At 48.0% G+C, this 13,601-nt stretch overlaps 1 protein-coding gene across 1 annotated transcript in view; it reads right to left on the bottom strand.

Moving 5' to 3' along the window:
• LOC134871300 (dynein axonemal heavy chain 9-like) overlaps nucleotides 1-13,601 on the bottom strand; it is a 266,267-nt gene that overhangs the window by 19,054 nt on the left and 233,612 nt on the right. The window contains exon 71 of the mRNA XM_063894016.1: nucleotides 8,545-8,772. Within this exon, the coding sequence (XP_063750086.1) occupies nucleotides 8,545-8,772 (228 nt within the window). The remainder of the gene's footprint in view (nucleotides 1-8,544; nucleotides 8,773-13,601) is intronic.

Here is a 13,601-nt window from a genome sequence, read left to right as displayed (position 1 = left end):
TTTGAACTTTTCCTAACCCTCACACTTGCAGCTACATAGTCGTGTGCAGGTAAGACCATATCGGTAGCATTTGCACCTTCCATGGCATTCTGAATGGCATCCACACTTGGCCAGCTGTTGGCAACCCTATGCAATGGGTACCAGAAGACCTTCCATGTATCTCCACTCTTTGTCCATCCCCAGTCAGCAGAACTCTGTGTCTCTGGTTGGTGCAGTATTGTCTGACTCCATATGCAGCCTGCTTGATAGGCAGCACGCTTGACATGCTGAAGTAGTGCTGCACAAGTTGGAGGAATGGCTTCATAAGGCCTCTGTTGCCAAGCAAAAATGTCCAGTCTGGCATCATCTACACATGCAACTGTACTGGACCTGTCATACATTGTCACCACAAACTTCTCGAGGATCTCCAGATCATCATCACCTACTGTTGGTGGGTACTGGCTTAGCTTGGCAAAGACATCAGATGCCTCAACACACACATCCCAGGTTTGCCATGCAGACATTTTCCCTTTGCTGCTGAAGCCTGAAACCACATCGCAACCAGTGAAGGCATGAAAGAAGAGTATTCCTTTGCTTTTTCCCAGTCCGATAGAGGTGTAAAGGTCATGTATAGGAAACCACCTCAGGTTGCATCCTTGGCCAAAGGACACCCACAACTGCACCAAACCAATCTGTTGAAGGAGAGGCAGAACACTGATTGCTATGATGAGGACATCTGTGTCACTGGCCTTAACCATCAGGACCTCGCTCACCTCCTCCACTGCATGTCGGCATGTACAAAGATGCGTGTGTCTGCTTCCTCATGACTACATGGTGCTATCCTATCCAAGCTGATCGTGTTGTTGCAGGCAACATCTTCATCTTTGGTCACGATGACCAAGTTGGGTGTAGACATATGTGCAATCTTGTCAGCCAGGAACCTGAACAGCTTAGTTTTGTTATCACTGTCTCGTAGGAATTTCCGCCAGTTTGAGGGGATTTTGCCCTTGCTTGTTACTCTGCATTTTACACCACGTCCACGCTTTGACCTGGTTTCAGCCTTGAGACTTGATGACTGGTAGACATCAAACACAATGTCTGTTTTCTTGTACTTGGTGGAGTGTGCTTGTACTTTGGGGAGCACATCCAACATGGCATAGTCTTCAAAAGTGTTTGAGGTTCGTGGTGGCAGGGTGTTCACCAGTGCTGAACCATCAATGATGATTGCATCAGCCTTTGGTTCCACATCAGGTATTGTAACATGGCTCTCAAGAATGGCTGCAAGCTGGGATTTCTGACTGGAGTAAAGCTTCCCACCATCACTCAAGGCAGCAGGCAACTGCTGATTTTCATGGCGAAAGAACTCGTGCAGGTCACATTCTCTGCTCTGGCATGAGATGAACAGCTTGGAGAAGAGCTGGCAGTCCTCCTTCAGCACTTTCTGCTTTGAAGCATCAGCAGAAGCTGGTTCCTGTCCGAAGAAGTGTACCCTGTTTTTCTTGATTGCCCCTCTCATAATGTGTGCTGAGAAGTGCAGCTACACAGAGATAAGTGATATCCTTGGTGTCCAGTGACAACAGATCCCCACTCTCTGCCTGGAAAGGATTGGTCAGCTCCTTCAAAACTTGGGTCAGCTTCTTGACTTTCTCAAGGAAAACCCATTGGGCTTGTGGTGTCTCATTGTGGTGGCAAGTTTGTTCTGCAGCCTCCTTGTCTTCAGATGCTGCCCCGCACTGTGAAACCAGGTGGCAGACTTGAGGACCAGATATCATCCAGCTCCTCAGTGCTGAGGGATCTTCAGTTATACCAACTGCTCCCCCGTCAGCTTTGATAACAGCATTTGACTGCTCATGAGCCTGGTCAATAGCCATTGCAGAGAACTCTCGCCTTGACTGGTGAACAACAAACTTTCCACTCGCAAACTCCTTGGCCAGCTGGGGATGTTTCTCTTTGAGGGTCACCATGTCTCGGAGATAGATGGGGAGCCAGCGTGCATAGTTAGTGTTGTTGTTGGCAAAGAAGTATGGGATGAGCTCAGTCAATGCTTGGCCGTACAGGTTGAAGTTGGCTTCCCTGACTGCTTGGATCAGTAGTAGGATCGCCAGTTCCATGGACAGCACCAAACTCCAGAACTGAAACTGCGGACTTTGAAGCTTGCGACTATCACACCAAGCATCAAAGCATAGCACTTCCTCAGAGTTGTCAGCTGCCTCAGTGCAATAGTAATTGTAGGCTACCTTCAACAGCTGGTAGAGACTGCATGCTGTTATCTGGTGGGCCTGGCATGTCTTAATGAGGCTTGCTGCTGATAGGAAAGATTCTGCACAGGGCTCGCAATTAACGATGTCCCGATGTCCCGGGGACCATAAAAATTCCTACTGGGACACAAATATATTTTGTCTGGGACTATTTCGGGACAGTGAAAAAAAATTCTAAGTAAACTTGGAAATTGGTGTTATTTGCAAAGTCATTAAATATGAGTATCTTTTTCGGTTTGAATAATTTAATAAAAACGTGTGAACGGTGAAAATTCTACGTCATCCACTCTGCCGCTGACTGCTGCTAGCTAGATTCGCGCCACTGCAACGTTCATAGAGCGAGAGAATACACCGTCATCAACGACAGTTAAACAAAAGAAGAAAGAAATGCTGAGGTGGTTGAATAAAAAGCCCCCTGATGCAAGCCCCGATACTGCCGACTCCCGAAACGAAGACATCCCAAGTCCTGGTCATGATTCATCGTCTTCCACTGTGGTAAGTTAGTTGTCTTAAGTGTCAATGTTAGCTACGCTAGCTAGTGCTCAGCAATAGCTAACGCTAGCAACTGAAGTGTGCCTTACAATGCATATAAACGTCCTAAAATGCGGTCTCATATTCTTTTGAAGTTTGTGAAAATGATGTGAAATACAGTTGACCAGAATAAGAGGTGTAGCCTATCATTTTTGTATTTTCTTTGTCAGCCAGTCAGTGACTAGGCTAAAATCTTTAGCTGCAAAAACGTAAGGCAGTTAGCTAATCATTCTTTTTTTAGTCCATGAGCCATGAGGGTTTTTTTGGTCAAGAACGTCAGTCAGATTGGGTGACGATTAGAAAGGGGGTCGCAAGGTAATTTTAGTTCGTCAATCAACTTTGGTATGAGAATAATGTGTCATGTTAAGAGAGAGTAATGTTCCAGTTGTTTTTGTGCCTAGCCCCAGTAGATTTTGCCCGCAAAAGCAAGGCTACAATGTGCATTAGTGATGGCACGTTCACGAACAGGCAGTTCGATCGAACGTGTCTTTAACAAGAACGAACTGACCTGACCATTGTGCATGTCTGCATTTTTTGGGATCAGGGCTCCCCTAACAGGCCGAAAAAAATACGTGTATATCTGTTGAAACCAAAGACTAAAATAATGCTGTAGAAAAATATCAAAATGACTAAGATTATAATGCTCATACAAATGTTGCATTTCACCACTTTTGTAATAAATGTTAAATAAATGTTTAGTGATTGTGACAATGAAAGACTTTTTTATTTTATCGTGTATTTCAGACAGTCCCAGGCCAGCATCTGAAGCAGTTCCTGGATGAAGTGGGGCCCTTTCCTGGAAACATGTACTCTGATGTACAGCTCAACAGGAAACAAGTGGATGATGACAACCTCCACAAAGTGAAAGAAAAACTTATCAATGGCTTCTGTGACTACGTCACCACACGGTTTGGCAACCTTGATGATGGTGTCTTTAAAGCTGCTGCTACCATGTTTGACCTTAGCAACTGGCCAGAGGACATCACTGACCTGGCTACCTTTGGCCTGGCTGATCTTGAGACTTTTGTCTCTCACTTTAAGGGAGTTCTTGAAGCATGTGAGGACTTCAGATCAATTCAAGAAGCGAAACAGGAGTGGCTTGACCTAAAGGTACTAGTGCATCGACACTTCAGGCATCTTCAGTCTCAGGTGTTATGGCAGAGACTTTTGCAAGGTGCCATAGGGAGGCCTGAACAGTTTCCCCACATGCAGATGATCGTAGAGATACTGCTTGTGTTCCCGATGTCAACATCATGCTGTGAGAGAGGCTTCTCCTGCATGAAAAGGATCAAGTCTGACTGGAGAGGATCGTTCTCTAACAAAATGCTAAATTCCCTCCTCCGTATATCTCTGCATGGCCCTGAGGTTGAGGAATATAATGCAGAGCAGGCAGTTGAGAAGTGGTGGCAAAATAGCCAGAGAACACGACGACCTATGTTTAATGACGCAGAGTAAATGTGAAGGGGGAGATCTGGTGGGGTGGTATGGCGTTATTTTTGTGCCTCTATCCTGAGCGCGCAATTAAACATTTTGAGCACAGAAAAATATATTGGCAAACTTGAGCGCACACAGGGTGGAGAGGTTGAGAGAGGGAGAGAGACAGCGCGTGCACTCAGAGGCACAAAAATAACGCCATAGGGTGGGTGGGTGAATGAGTGAGAGCAAGATGATTGACATTGAATGATGATAGAAGATCAATTTATATTCTTATAGTACTACTGACTTGTAATTACAACTGAAAACATGCATTTATTAAACTGTATTATGGAACTTCTGTTTTTTGATTATCATTCATACCACTTTTATTGCCAGATAGAGGGTTCCGATCATAAAACACAGAGACCATATTGAATTGAAAAATACAAATCAGAATTCTTCAATGTTGACATGACAATGATAAATTAGTCTGGATATGGAGAAACAATAGAAACATGTCTTAAAACAACTCTCTTCCCTTCTACTCTAGGAGAGGCAACAGATCAGACTAATAATCATAAGTATTTTAAACTTATATGGTGGACCAGAGTCCATGGTGTGATGATTAAGTGACAAAAAAAGTATCAAATTATATGTATTCTGCATAACTAGGGGGGCAACGATACAAATTTAAATTTGGGACACTGCTGGTTATATCCGGGACAGTACAAAGTAGAATTCGGGACAGTTGTGGGACACTGAGGAAAAAAGTTAGTTTCGAGCCCTGATTCTGCAGTCCCAGAGGAAGCCACCCCTGCCTCCACCAGGGCTCCTGTCCAACCACTCTCCTGTAGAAGTGTTCCAATTGACTTCAGTGCAGCCATCTCAATGTGTAGGCCTCCAAACATTATGAAAAACTTATCCTCACCATACTGCTCAGGCCAGTGCCACTGGATTTGCTTTGCCAATGCATATATTCGCTGGTCGGCAGTCATGACAGGTATCTGACCTGGATTCAGGAAAGATACAGTCCCTTTGACTTTGTCCATGACATGTCTGATGGTAGCAACCGAGTGGGCTGGGTCTCGCAAGAGAGGTAGTAGTGGTGTTATGCTAACCTCAGCTTCAGGGCTTCTCTTCTTGGAAGCATGGTGGGCTGGCCAGGTCATGTTCACTGCCCCATCTGTCTCTTCAGTTGCATTGACTTTTCCAGCCACTCATACTCCATTGCCAGTTGTGGTCCTAACAGAGTGGTATCTGGATGTCCGGTGTCTGCACAGGACGGCTATGTGGAGGAAAAGGCTTCTTCTTGGTGAAGAAGGCTGGGCGTATATTGGCGAAGGAGTCAGGCAGTTCTGGAACTGTCTTGACCTTCTCCTCTCCAAGTCTCACAGGTTCACGGTATTCACTCTGGTTGTCTTTGGTTGAATGTTGGAAAGCTGAGATGCTGGTGCCATGAAAAGAGATTGTTGCAGTTGTTGCAGTGGGGTTGTGGTCAATGTTGTCCATGGCTGTTGTGGTGAAGAACCCTCTCCTCAGAACTTGTGGGCAGACTACCCCATCCTCTCTGTACTTGTTAACCGTTGCATCTCCAAGCTGCGCAGATATTTCCAGTACTCTGTCATATGAAATGCTAAGGCCATGTTCATGAAGCATTGTCCCCAGCATCCTCTTCCTAGTCTTGGCATATATTGACATTCCCATGTAGATGGGGAATGGTGTTTCCCGATCTTTGGAATGCCTGTGAGTCGATGCTCCTTCCTTGTGTCTTGTGTTGCAGTGGTACTGCAGGAGCTGTGCAATTGCAAGGTCTGACTTGGAGGCATCGAATCTCAGTTGTGATTTGATGTCAGCCCAGTGTTCAATCATGCCTACAAATTGAAGAAGACTGGGTGGAATCGCATTCTCAATACATCCCTCATGGAAGGTTCCATCAAAGGAAAACTTGTGGTCTAGCATGTGTCTCCTCAATATCTTGGCTGCTTTGGCAAGTGTCATAGCATCACTATAGTCAGAGGCTTGTAACAGGACAAAGCTTACATCATTTTGGAAAGCCAGCAGGACATCTCTTCCCTTCTTGTGAGCTTCCAGCTCAGGTATTTCAGCCAACAGTGTGTCCTTCAGTCTGGTGGCGTTAACATCCGGTGTCTCCATACCCAGCTGTTCTAGACGCAGTTTGTACAGGATTACCATATCTGCAAGTCTGAATATTGCAGGTCCCTCAGAACTTAATTTGGTCTCCACTATGTAGGTTACTAGTTCTGAAAATGCCTTTGCTGTCTCTGCTCACTCTTTTCAACATTTCTCAGGTAGGCTCTCTCTCTGTTGTAGAGGGATGTCAAACATGCAGCATGATACTTGAGCTCCTGTGCTATGACATCGCCACCACTCAGTACTTTCAGGAGTCTTCCATCATTTAGAGTTTTAGCACAGTCATTGAGTATTTTGATAAGCTTCATGGTCATGGCATGTCTCAGTTCTGATGCTGGCTCTTTTTGTTCACAAAAGAAGCACTCAGACTCCAGACCCTCACGGCTGGTTCTTCGAAGTTTGTTTGCAGTGTGATATCACCAGTGTGCCCTGGCTGTGCCTTGACAGCCACTCTTTTCTGACTCTCTCTCCCCCCTCACCGGGGGTGCATCCAATTCAGTTCTCATTCCTGGGATATGTTCCACATCAATCAGCTGTGGGTGCTGTCTTCATGCACAATGTGTTAGAGTCTGAAATGCTTAATCACACACAGAGACCCTCACCTGGTTTAGCCCGTGAGCCAACATAGTGGATTATTTTTTATCTAAAGTCAGATTAAGGCAAAAGTAAGATTTTGATAGGTTAAAGAGTCCCGGATTTGGATTCTACATGGTAAAACATTTATATATTGATGTCAGAATCATCCAAATTGGCCAGTTCTGTGCATATTTATTACTGCTTATGGCGGCCATCTTGAAAATGGGCGACCATCTTGAATTTCAAGTGGCCCGCATACTTTTTGAAATGAGTAATGTCTAAGGAGTATCTGTGCCAATTTTGGTGCTTGTATCACCATTTGAACGATTCCTCTGAAAATATGATGTTATCTGCTCCACTATAACACACACACACACACACACACACACACACACACACACACACACACACTTGGAGCTTGAGTTAATATTCTGCACAGTGCTCCTCTGCTGAACACAGAGATGCATAGCCTCCCTATTCATGACCTGTGGAGAGGAACTACATCCAGTCAGCTGGCAGAGAGGAGGACACACAAACACACAGCAGCATGCACAAGCACTGAAAAACACACCTCGTTATCTGTGACATGACAGAGGTACCAGATCAGCCTGTGGGTTGGCAGTAGCCACAACATTTGATAAATAACATTATAACAAACAAGGGAAGCCCGATCCCCGACATATTATTTACCACATTTATTCAAATGCTATCATAGTTCAAACTAAAATACAGTGCCCGACCCTCACTTCAGCCCAGATTGACTTCTACCGGCGTCTGGGGAGGAAATAGTGGTAGAGCTGTACTGAAAAAGTCATGAGCAAAGCAACTATTACTTCTCTGGCTTAGCGATGGCTTTAGCCACGTGGGTGGGCTATTACAGAGACTTAGCCTAACATTGATTAGCCTTCACTGAGTAAACATGCATGGAATATTCCCCCATAATTACCTCAGTGGACCCTGTTGTTGGTGTGCATGCACAGGGCTCACAAGCACTTTGCAGCTATCAGGCAGATAGACATCAGCAAGCTAAAGAGCGGACTGGACATGATGTGGATAGAGGTGCATGGGGGGGCAGCACTAAGGTAATGGGAGGTGTAGATAGAGACGTGATAGCAGAGAGGCTCCTGCATGTTGTGATCTCTCCTCACGTTACATACCAATGTGTCCCCTACAGCCACACAAACGCTCAGAGAAACTACGTTTAAATCTGTCCTCCATGGCCCTCAGGTAATTCCAGAGTGAGTAAAGGTGACTTTCCCCATCTGGTAACTCTCAAATTGGCAACTTGATTAGAAATCTGGAGTGAAACCGGCATGGCTGGTTTCAACTGCCACTCAATCTTGATTTCCTCTGGGGGAAGCCATCCTAACATACCTGATCTCCTTTAAAGGTAACAACAGGAAATAGTAACGTTAGGAAACCAGTGGTATTAGATGGAACCTTTAATATCAAAAAGGCCCTTTCAAATAAGTATATTAAAACACATTCTGTACATACATAGGAATTACAAAAAATGACAAATAACCAGTAGGCAGCAGTGTATCAGAGTTACGGCTGTTTGGATTTTCTTGGCCCAGGCATTGGTGTGAGTTTCCACCACCACTAAAGACCTTCAGGAGAGACATCAGATTACCTGGTTGAAGTTATCCAGGGCCTTGTGCAACTTGGCCTGCATGCCACTTGGCGGTTCATTGGTGATCTTGATGGAATTCTCCAGAATGCCCTGCGGGATGATGTGGCCCTTAGCGCTGGAGGAGGGCTCAGCACTCACAAACACCCTGAAGTTCTCGTGGCTTCCCTCAGCGTGCTGCTCCAGAAGTTTCTCTAAAGTTCCCAGCCAGCGAGCCACCAAGTGGATATTCTACAGGAAAAATTAGGATGGCATGTTGGGTTAATTAGCGGTAGAGCCTAATCTGCTGGATATTTGTGAAAGGCTGAGTTAATCAACAGCACAAAATAGCTTTATATGGTACATCAGTTGGATTTGCCAGTATATTGCATTTTGGTTATGCAATTACAATGATGCATAACCTCGTCCCTTCACTGTGACTTTGATGTGGCGCCAAATTAAATGGTACACAGCACTTGAAAGCCAATTGTAGGTTGGTGACATTAAGCGTCCTCTCCAGCGGAACTTCAGCCTGACTTTTCTGCATATTCATCTCTCAGTGTGTTGCAGGCCGTGGAGCTGTCTTGTACTATCACGCAAGCATGGATGAGCTCAATTTTCCAACTCAACTGCCCTGACACTTACAGGATGTCCTGTGAAGGAGTGAGCCGCCCACATCTCACCATGCAGCACTGCCCATTCCCCAAATCTAATTACAGCACTAATAACTGCAGTCATTAATTCATAAGCCTCTTTACTCTCTCATTCCCTTTGCTCTTCATATTTAATCTTCCTTATGATGGCTCAAGTAAGGGATAAGTTAGTTTACTCTAGAGGAGTTAGGATGCTTTAGAGAATAACGAATGATAAAAATTAAAAGTCTAAATTCAAGTGCTTTTACATCAACCATTCCTCTTGGCATGTAAATAGTTTGGCAATAAAGAGAGCCAACAGAGAATTCAGAGACTGTTTCCAAACTGTAATGAAACCATTCATCCTCTGGCTGAGAGGGGGACAACAGGGGCGGGGGCGGGGGGGGGAGTCGAGAAAGAGAGAGTGAGTGTGGTTAGGGGTGTGGTTAGGGCGCCGGCTGCTGGAGTGGTAGGAGTGGCTCAGCCGGAGGCCAGACAGCTGATCGGGATCAGGTAATCAGGCACTGATTAAAGTCATGGTCGTAACCTGGTTCTGTTCTGTTGCAGTAAACGGGGGCCAGAGTGAGGACTGTTTCCCCTCGCCCGCAGGACGAGAGCCACTAACCGCCAGTACCATTGCGAAAGTACTGTTCCCTAATAAAGATTACATTGTGCTTCAAAGTACCGAGTGGTCCTTCCATCATTGGGAACGTAGCTGTGAGCCCGAACGCTCACAGTGGCGCCTGAACTGGGACCTGATGTAAGGCCAGAACCCCCCGAGCCCGCTGGGGCAGGCTCTCCAGAGCCTCGCGGCACTGCAGGATAGCCACAGCCGTCTCCAGCGGCGGCAGAGCGAGGCTCTCCTGGAGTTAGCGGCGACCCAGCGCGAGGATCGTGCTCTCCTGCGGGAGCTGCTGCAGCATCCGTCCACCCGGGAGGTCGATTCCGGGACCGGGACCAATCAAACGATGATCCACCAGCGCTTGGTTCGGCCGGGGGCATTGATTGAAGCATTGTGGGTGAAGGTAAGGTGTGTGCATGGGGATATTCACCTTTTACCCGGAGGGGACGCTGGAAATTTCCTTTAGGGGCAAAAAGCATAGAGTCAGGGCTGGAGTTAGTACTCGCCTTACGCACCCCCTAATTTTGGGAACGGATTGGCCAGGGTTTGGTAAACTGGCGGGAGCTATGGGGGTGCGTTCACGGACGGCAGGGAAATGTGAGTTGTGTGCTGTATTGAGTGGAGAGTCGGAGGCTGCTGAAGACGTCGAGGGGGAATCGGACACGGAGGGGCCGGAGAGGGGGCCCGGGAGGGCCCTCTGGTTCCGCCGGTGGTTCCAGTGGAGGATTTCCCACTCGAGCAGTCAAGGAATGAGACCCTCCAGCACGCATTCGACCAGGTGGTGAGTATTGATGGCTCCCAGCTGCACCCGAATGCAGCACTCACTCACCCCCATACTTTACGGTGATTAGGAACAGGCTGTACGGTGTGAGCCGTGACACACAGACAGGAGAGTTACACACCCAAATGTTGGTGCCAAGAAGCCGCCGGGAAATGGTTTTCCAGGCGGCTCATTACAACCCCATGTCAGGTCATCTAGGGTAAGACAAAACATTACACCGGATAATGGCCCGATTTTATTGGCCGGGCATTCGCGCGGATGTGAAGCGGTGGTGGTTTCGGGTTGTTCGGGGCCCCAGCCACCTTTCAGCGGCTCATGGACCGGGTCCTGCCTCCCCACTCTGCAAATGCTGCTGCCTACTTGGACGATGTTATAATTCACAGTGAGATGTGGGAGCAGCATGTGCAGCAGGTGGGGGCAGTGCTCAAGTCCCTGAGGCAGGCCGGGCTCACGGCCAACCCAAAGAACTGTGCGGTTGGGCGGAGGGAGGTACGGTATCTGGGGTACCACTTGGGCGGCGGGCAGGTAAGGCCACAGGTAGAAAAACAGCCGCCATTTCCGCCTGTCCGGTGCCCAAGACGAAAAAAGAGGTCAGGAGGTTCATGGGGCTGCCCGGCTACTACAGGCGGTTCATTCCGTCCTTTTCTGAGCTGACCAGTCCCTTGACCGACTTGACCCGAAAGGGTGCTTCAGATCCGGTCCAGTGAACGGAGCGGTGCCAGCTGGCGTTTGAGAAGGTTAAGAAAACCCTCTGTGGAAAGCCACTGCTGTACACACCTAACTTCTCTCTCCCCTTTGTTTTGCAGACCGACGCCTCGAACAGTGGGGTGGGGGCCGTTTTTTCCCAGGAGGTGGAGAGGGTCGACCGCCCCGTACTGTATATCAGCCGTAAGCTCGCTCAGCAGGAGGTGAAGTACAGTACGGTGGAAAAGGAGTGCCTCGCCATACGGTGGGCGGTCGGCACCTTGCGTTACTACCTCCTGGGGCGTCCTTTCACCCTCTGGTCGGACCATGCCCCGCTCCACTGGCTCCACCACATGAAGGATGCCAACGCCCGGATCACTCGGTGGTATCTGGCATTACAGCCTTTCAGCTTCAAGGTATTCCACAGGCCCGGTAGCCAGATGGTCGTGGCTGATTTCCTCTCTCGCTTGGCGGAGGGGGGGAGGAGTCGGCTTTCGGCCGGCGCGGTCCCGGCCTGAGCCGGGCGGTGGGGGTATGTGGCAGCGGGGTGTGGTCCTTCCATCATTGGGAACGTAGGTGTGAGCCCAAACGCTCACAGAGAGAAACCAGCGGGTTGACAAAGACAAACAAGACAGAGGAGCAGCCACTGTTTTATTTTAAGGCTGGTTAATTAAGTTCCAGGTGCAACATTTGTGCTCCCCCAACGTCTCCTGGATAAGGGCCTTCCAGCCCTCTGATGACTGCGCTGATACTGCATCAAAGACTCTCCTATTTACATAATAATACAAAAGTTGAACCTAAAAGCCATTAGAAGACACCATTGGCAAGCTCTTTGATGCATTACTATCACACACAACCTGAGGGCAAGAAAGCGCAATGGCACGTCAAACTGTCTTTACGCACGCACACACACACACACACACACACACACACACACACACACACACACACACACACACACACACACACACACACACACACACACACACACACACACACACACACACACACACGCTGACTCCTAAACAGCAGATACAAACACATGCAGATCACACACACAGCATTTCTCCTCCACACACATTCGTCAAGACGCAGCACCGAAGAGAGCTGCACAGCTGGGCTCCAGCACCCTGCAGTGAGAGGCTGCAGACTGATGCAGACAGCCAGCAGGACGGAGGGGCCGATGGGACCCTGCTGAGGTAAATAATAATGGGGATGAATTCACAGGTATGCAGAATAGTCCGCTCTCCGATTTACGTTTAAATCATATGTCCTTAGACATTTTCTGATGTTTGCCATGGTCTGTCTGTTTTGAAGGGTAAAGTGGTGCCGTAGAAAACACAAGCAAATACAGAATTATGCTGCAGACAACACACAGGGGACAGAAACAGTGATGCATACGACTGAGATGAACCTTCCTCAAGCCTTTTGCTCATTATTAGTCTGCCTATTGCAATTATATGAGGGAATGCAGGGAATGAAATAAGAAAGCAAAATTAAAGTAGCCTAGCTGCTGTAATGACTGTCTCAGGGGGGCGAGTTGGGGGGGGGTGACTGTGGGTGGGTGACCGATGACCCAGCACTCCCTCATGGAGCCAGGTCGGCAGCAGGAGAGTGAAGGTGGACCGTGAGACGAAATGGTGGGGAAGGGCGACAGTACACCAAAAATGTATTAGTATTGTGATTGATTGATTGATTAAATGAAAATCAGGTTAGCTTAAAAGGTGGGAGGAAGGGAGGATGCCTCTTCAGCCTCCTGCCTTCAGGGAGAAGGTTTCGCAGCCTCCGCTCGAGCTCCACCAGGCTGAGGAACAGCTTCTTCCACCAGGCGGTCAGGATGCTGAACTCTCTCCCTCTCTCCCTCCCTCCCTCCCTCGCTCTCTATCCTCCGTCCCTCCCTCAATCCTCTCTCTCCCTTCCTGTCTCTCTCTCCTCCCTCCCTCCCTCCCTCCTTCCCTCCCTCTCTCCTCTCGCTCCCCCTCTCTCCGTCCCTCCCTCTTTCCCCCTCTCTCATCTCCCTCTACCCCCGCTCCCATCTCTCACCTGACCTCTCCGCCCTCTGTCCCACCCACCTTTCCCCACAGCCTCAATGGAAATGTACCAGGACATTAATCCCCCTCCCTCACACACCCGTCCCTCATCCAGCGCCAGTCACTTTCTATTCTCTGCTGCTACTGAAAATGTACTTTAGTTTTTTTTTGTATACCCCGTTTTACTCCCCCCCCCCCCCCCCCTTTTTTTTTCGAAGCTCTTATCTTTTTATGTTATATGTTCTTGTTTATATTTGCACTGTGGGACTGCCAGAAACGGTATTTCAATTTTCTGTATGTATAACACATGTGGAAACTTTGACAATAAAGTG

Source organism: Eleginops maclovinus, chromosome 10, assembly GCF_036324505.1.
Source record: "Eleginops maclovinus isolate JMC-PN-2008 ecotype Puerto Natales chromosome 10, JC_Emac_rtc_rv5, whole genome shotgun sequence".
Taxonomy (NCBI): domain Eukaryota; kingdom Metazoa; phylum Chordata; class Actinopteri; order Perciformes; family Eleginopidae; genus Eleginops; species Eleginops maclovinus.
Note: the sequence above shows the minus strand (reverse complement) of the source record. Positions and strands in the feature narration are given on the sequence as shown.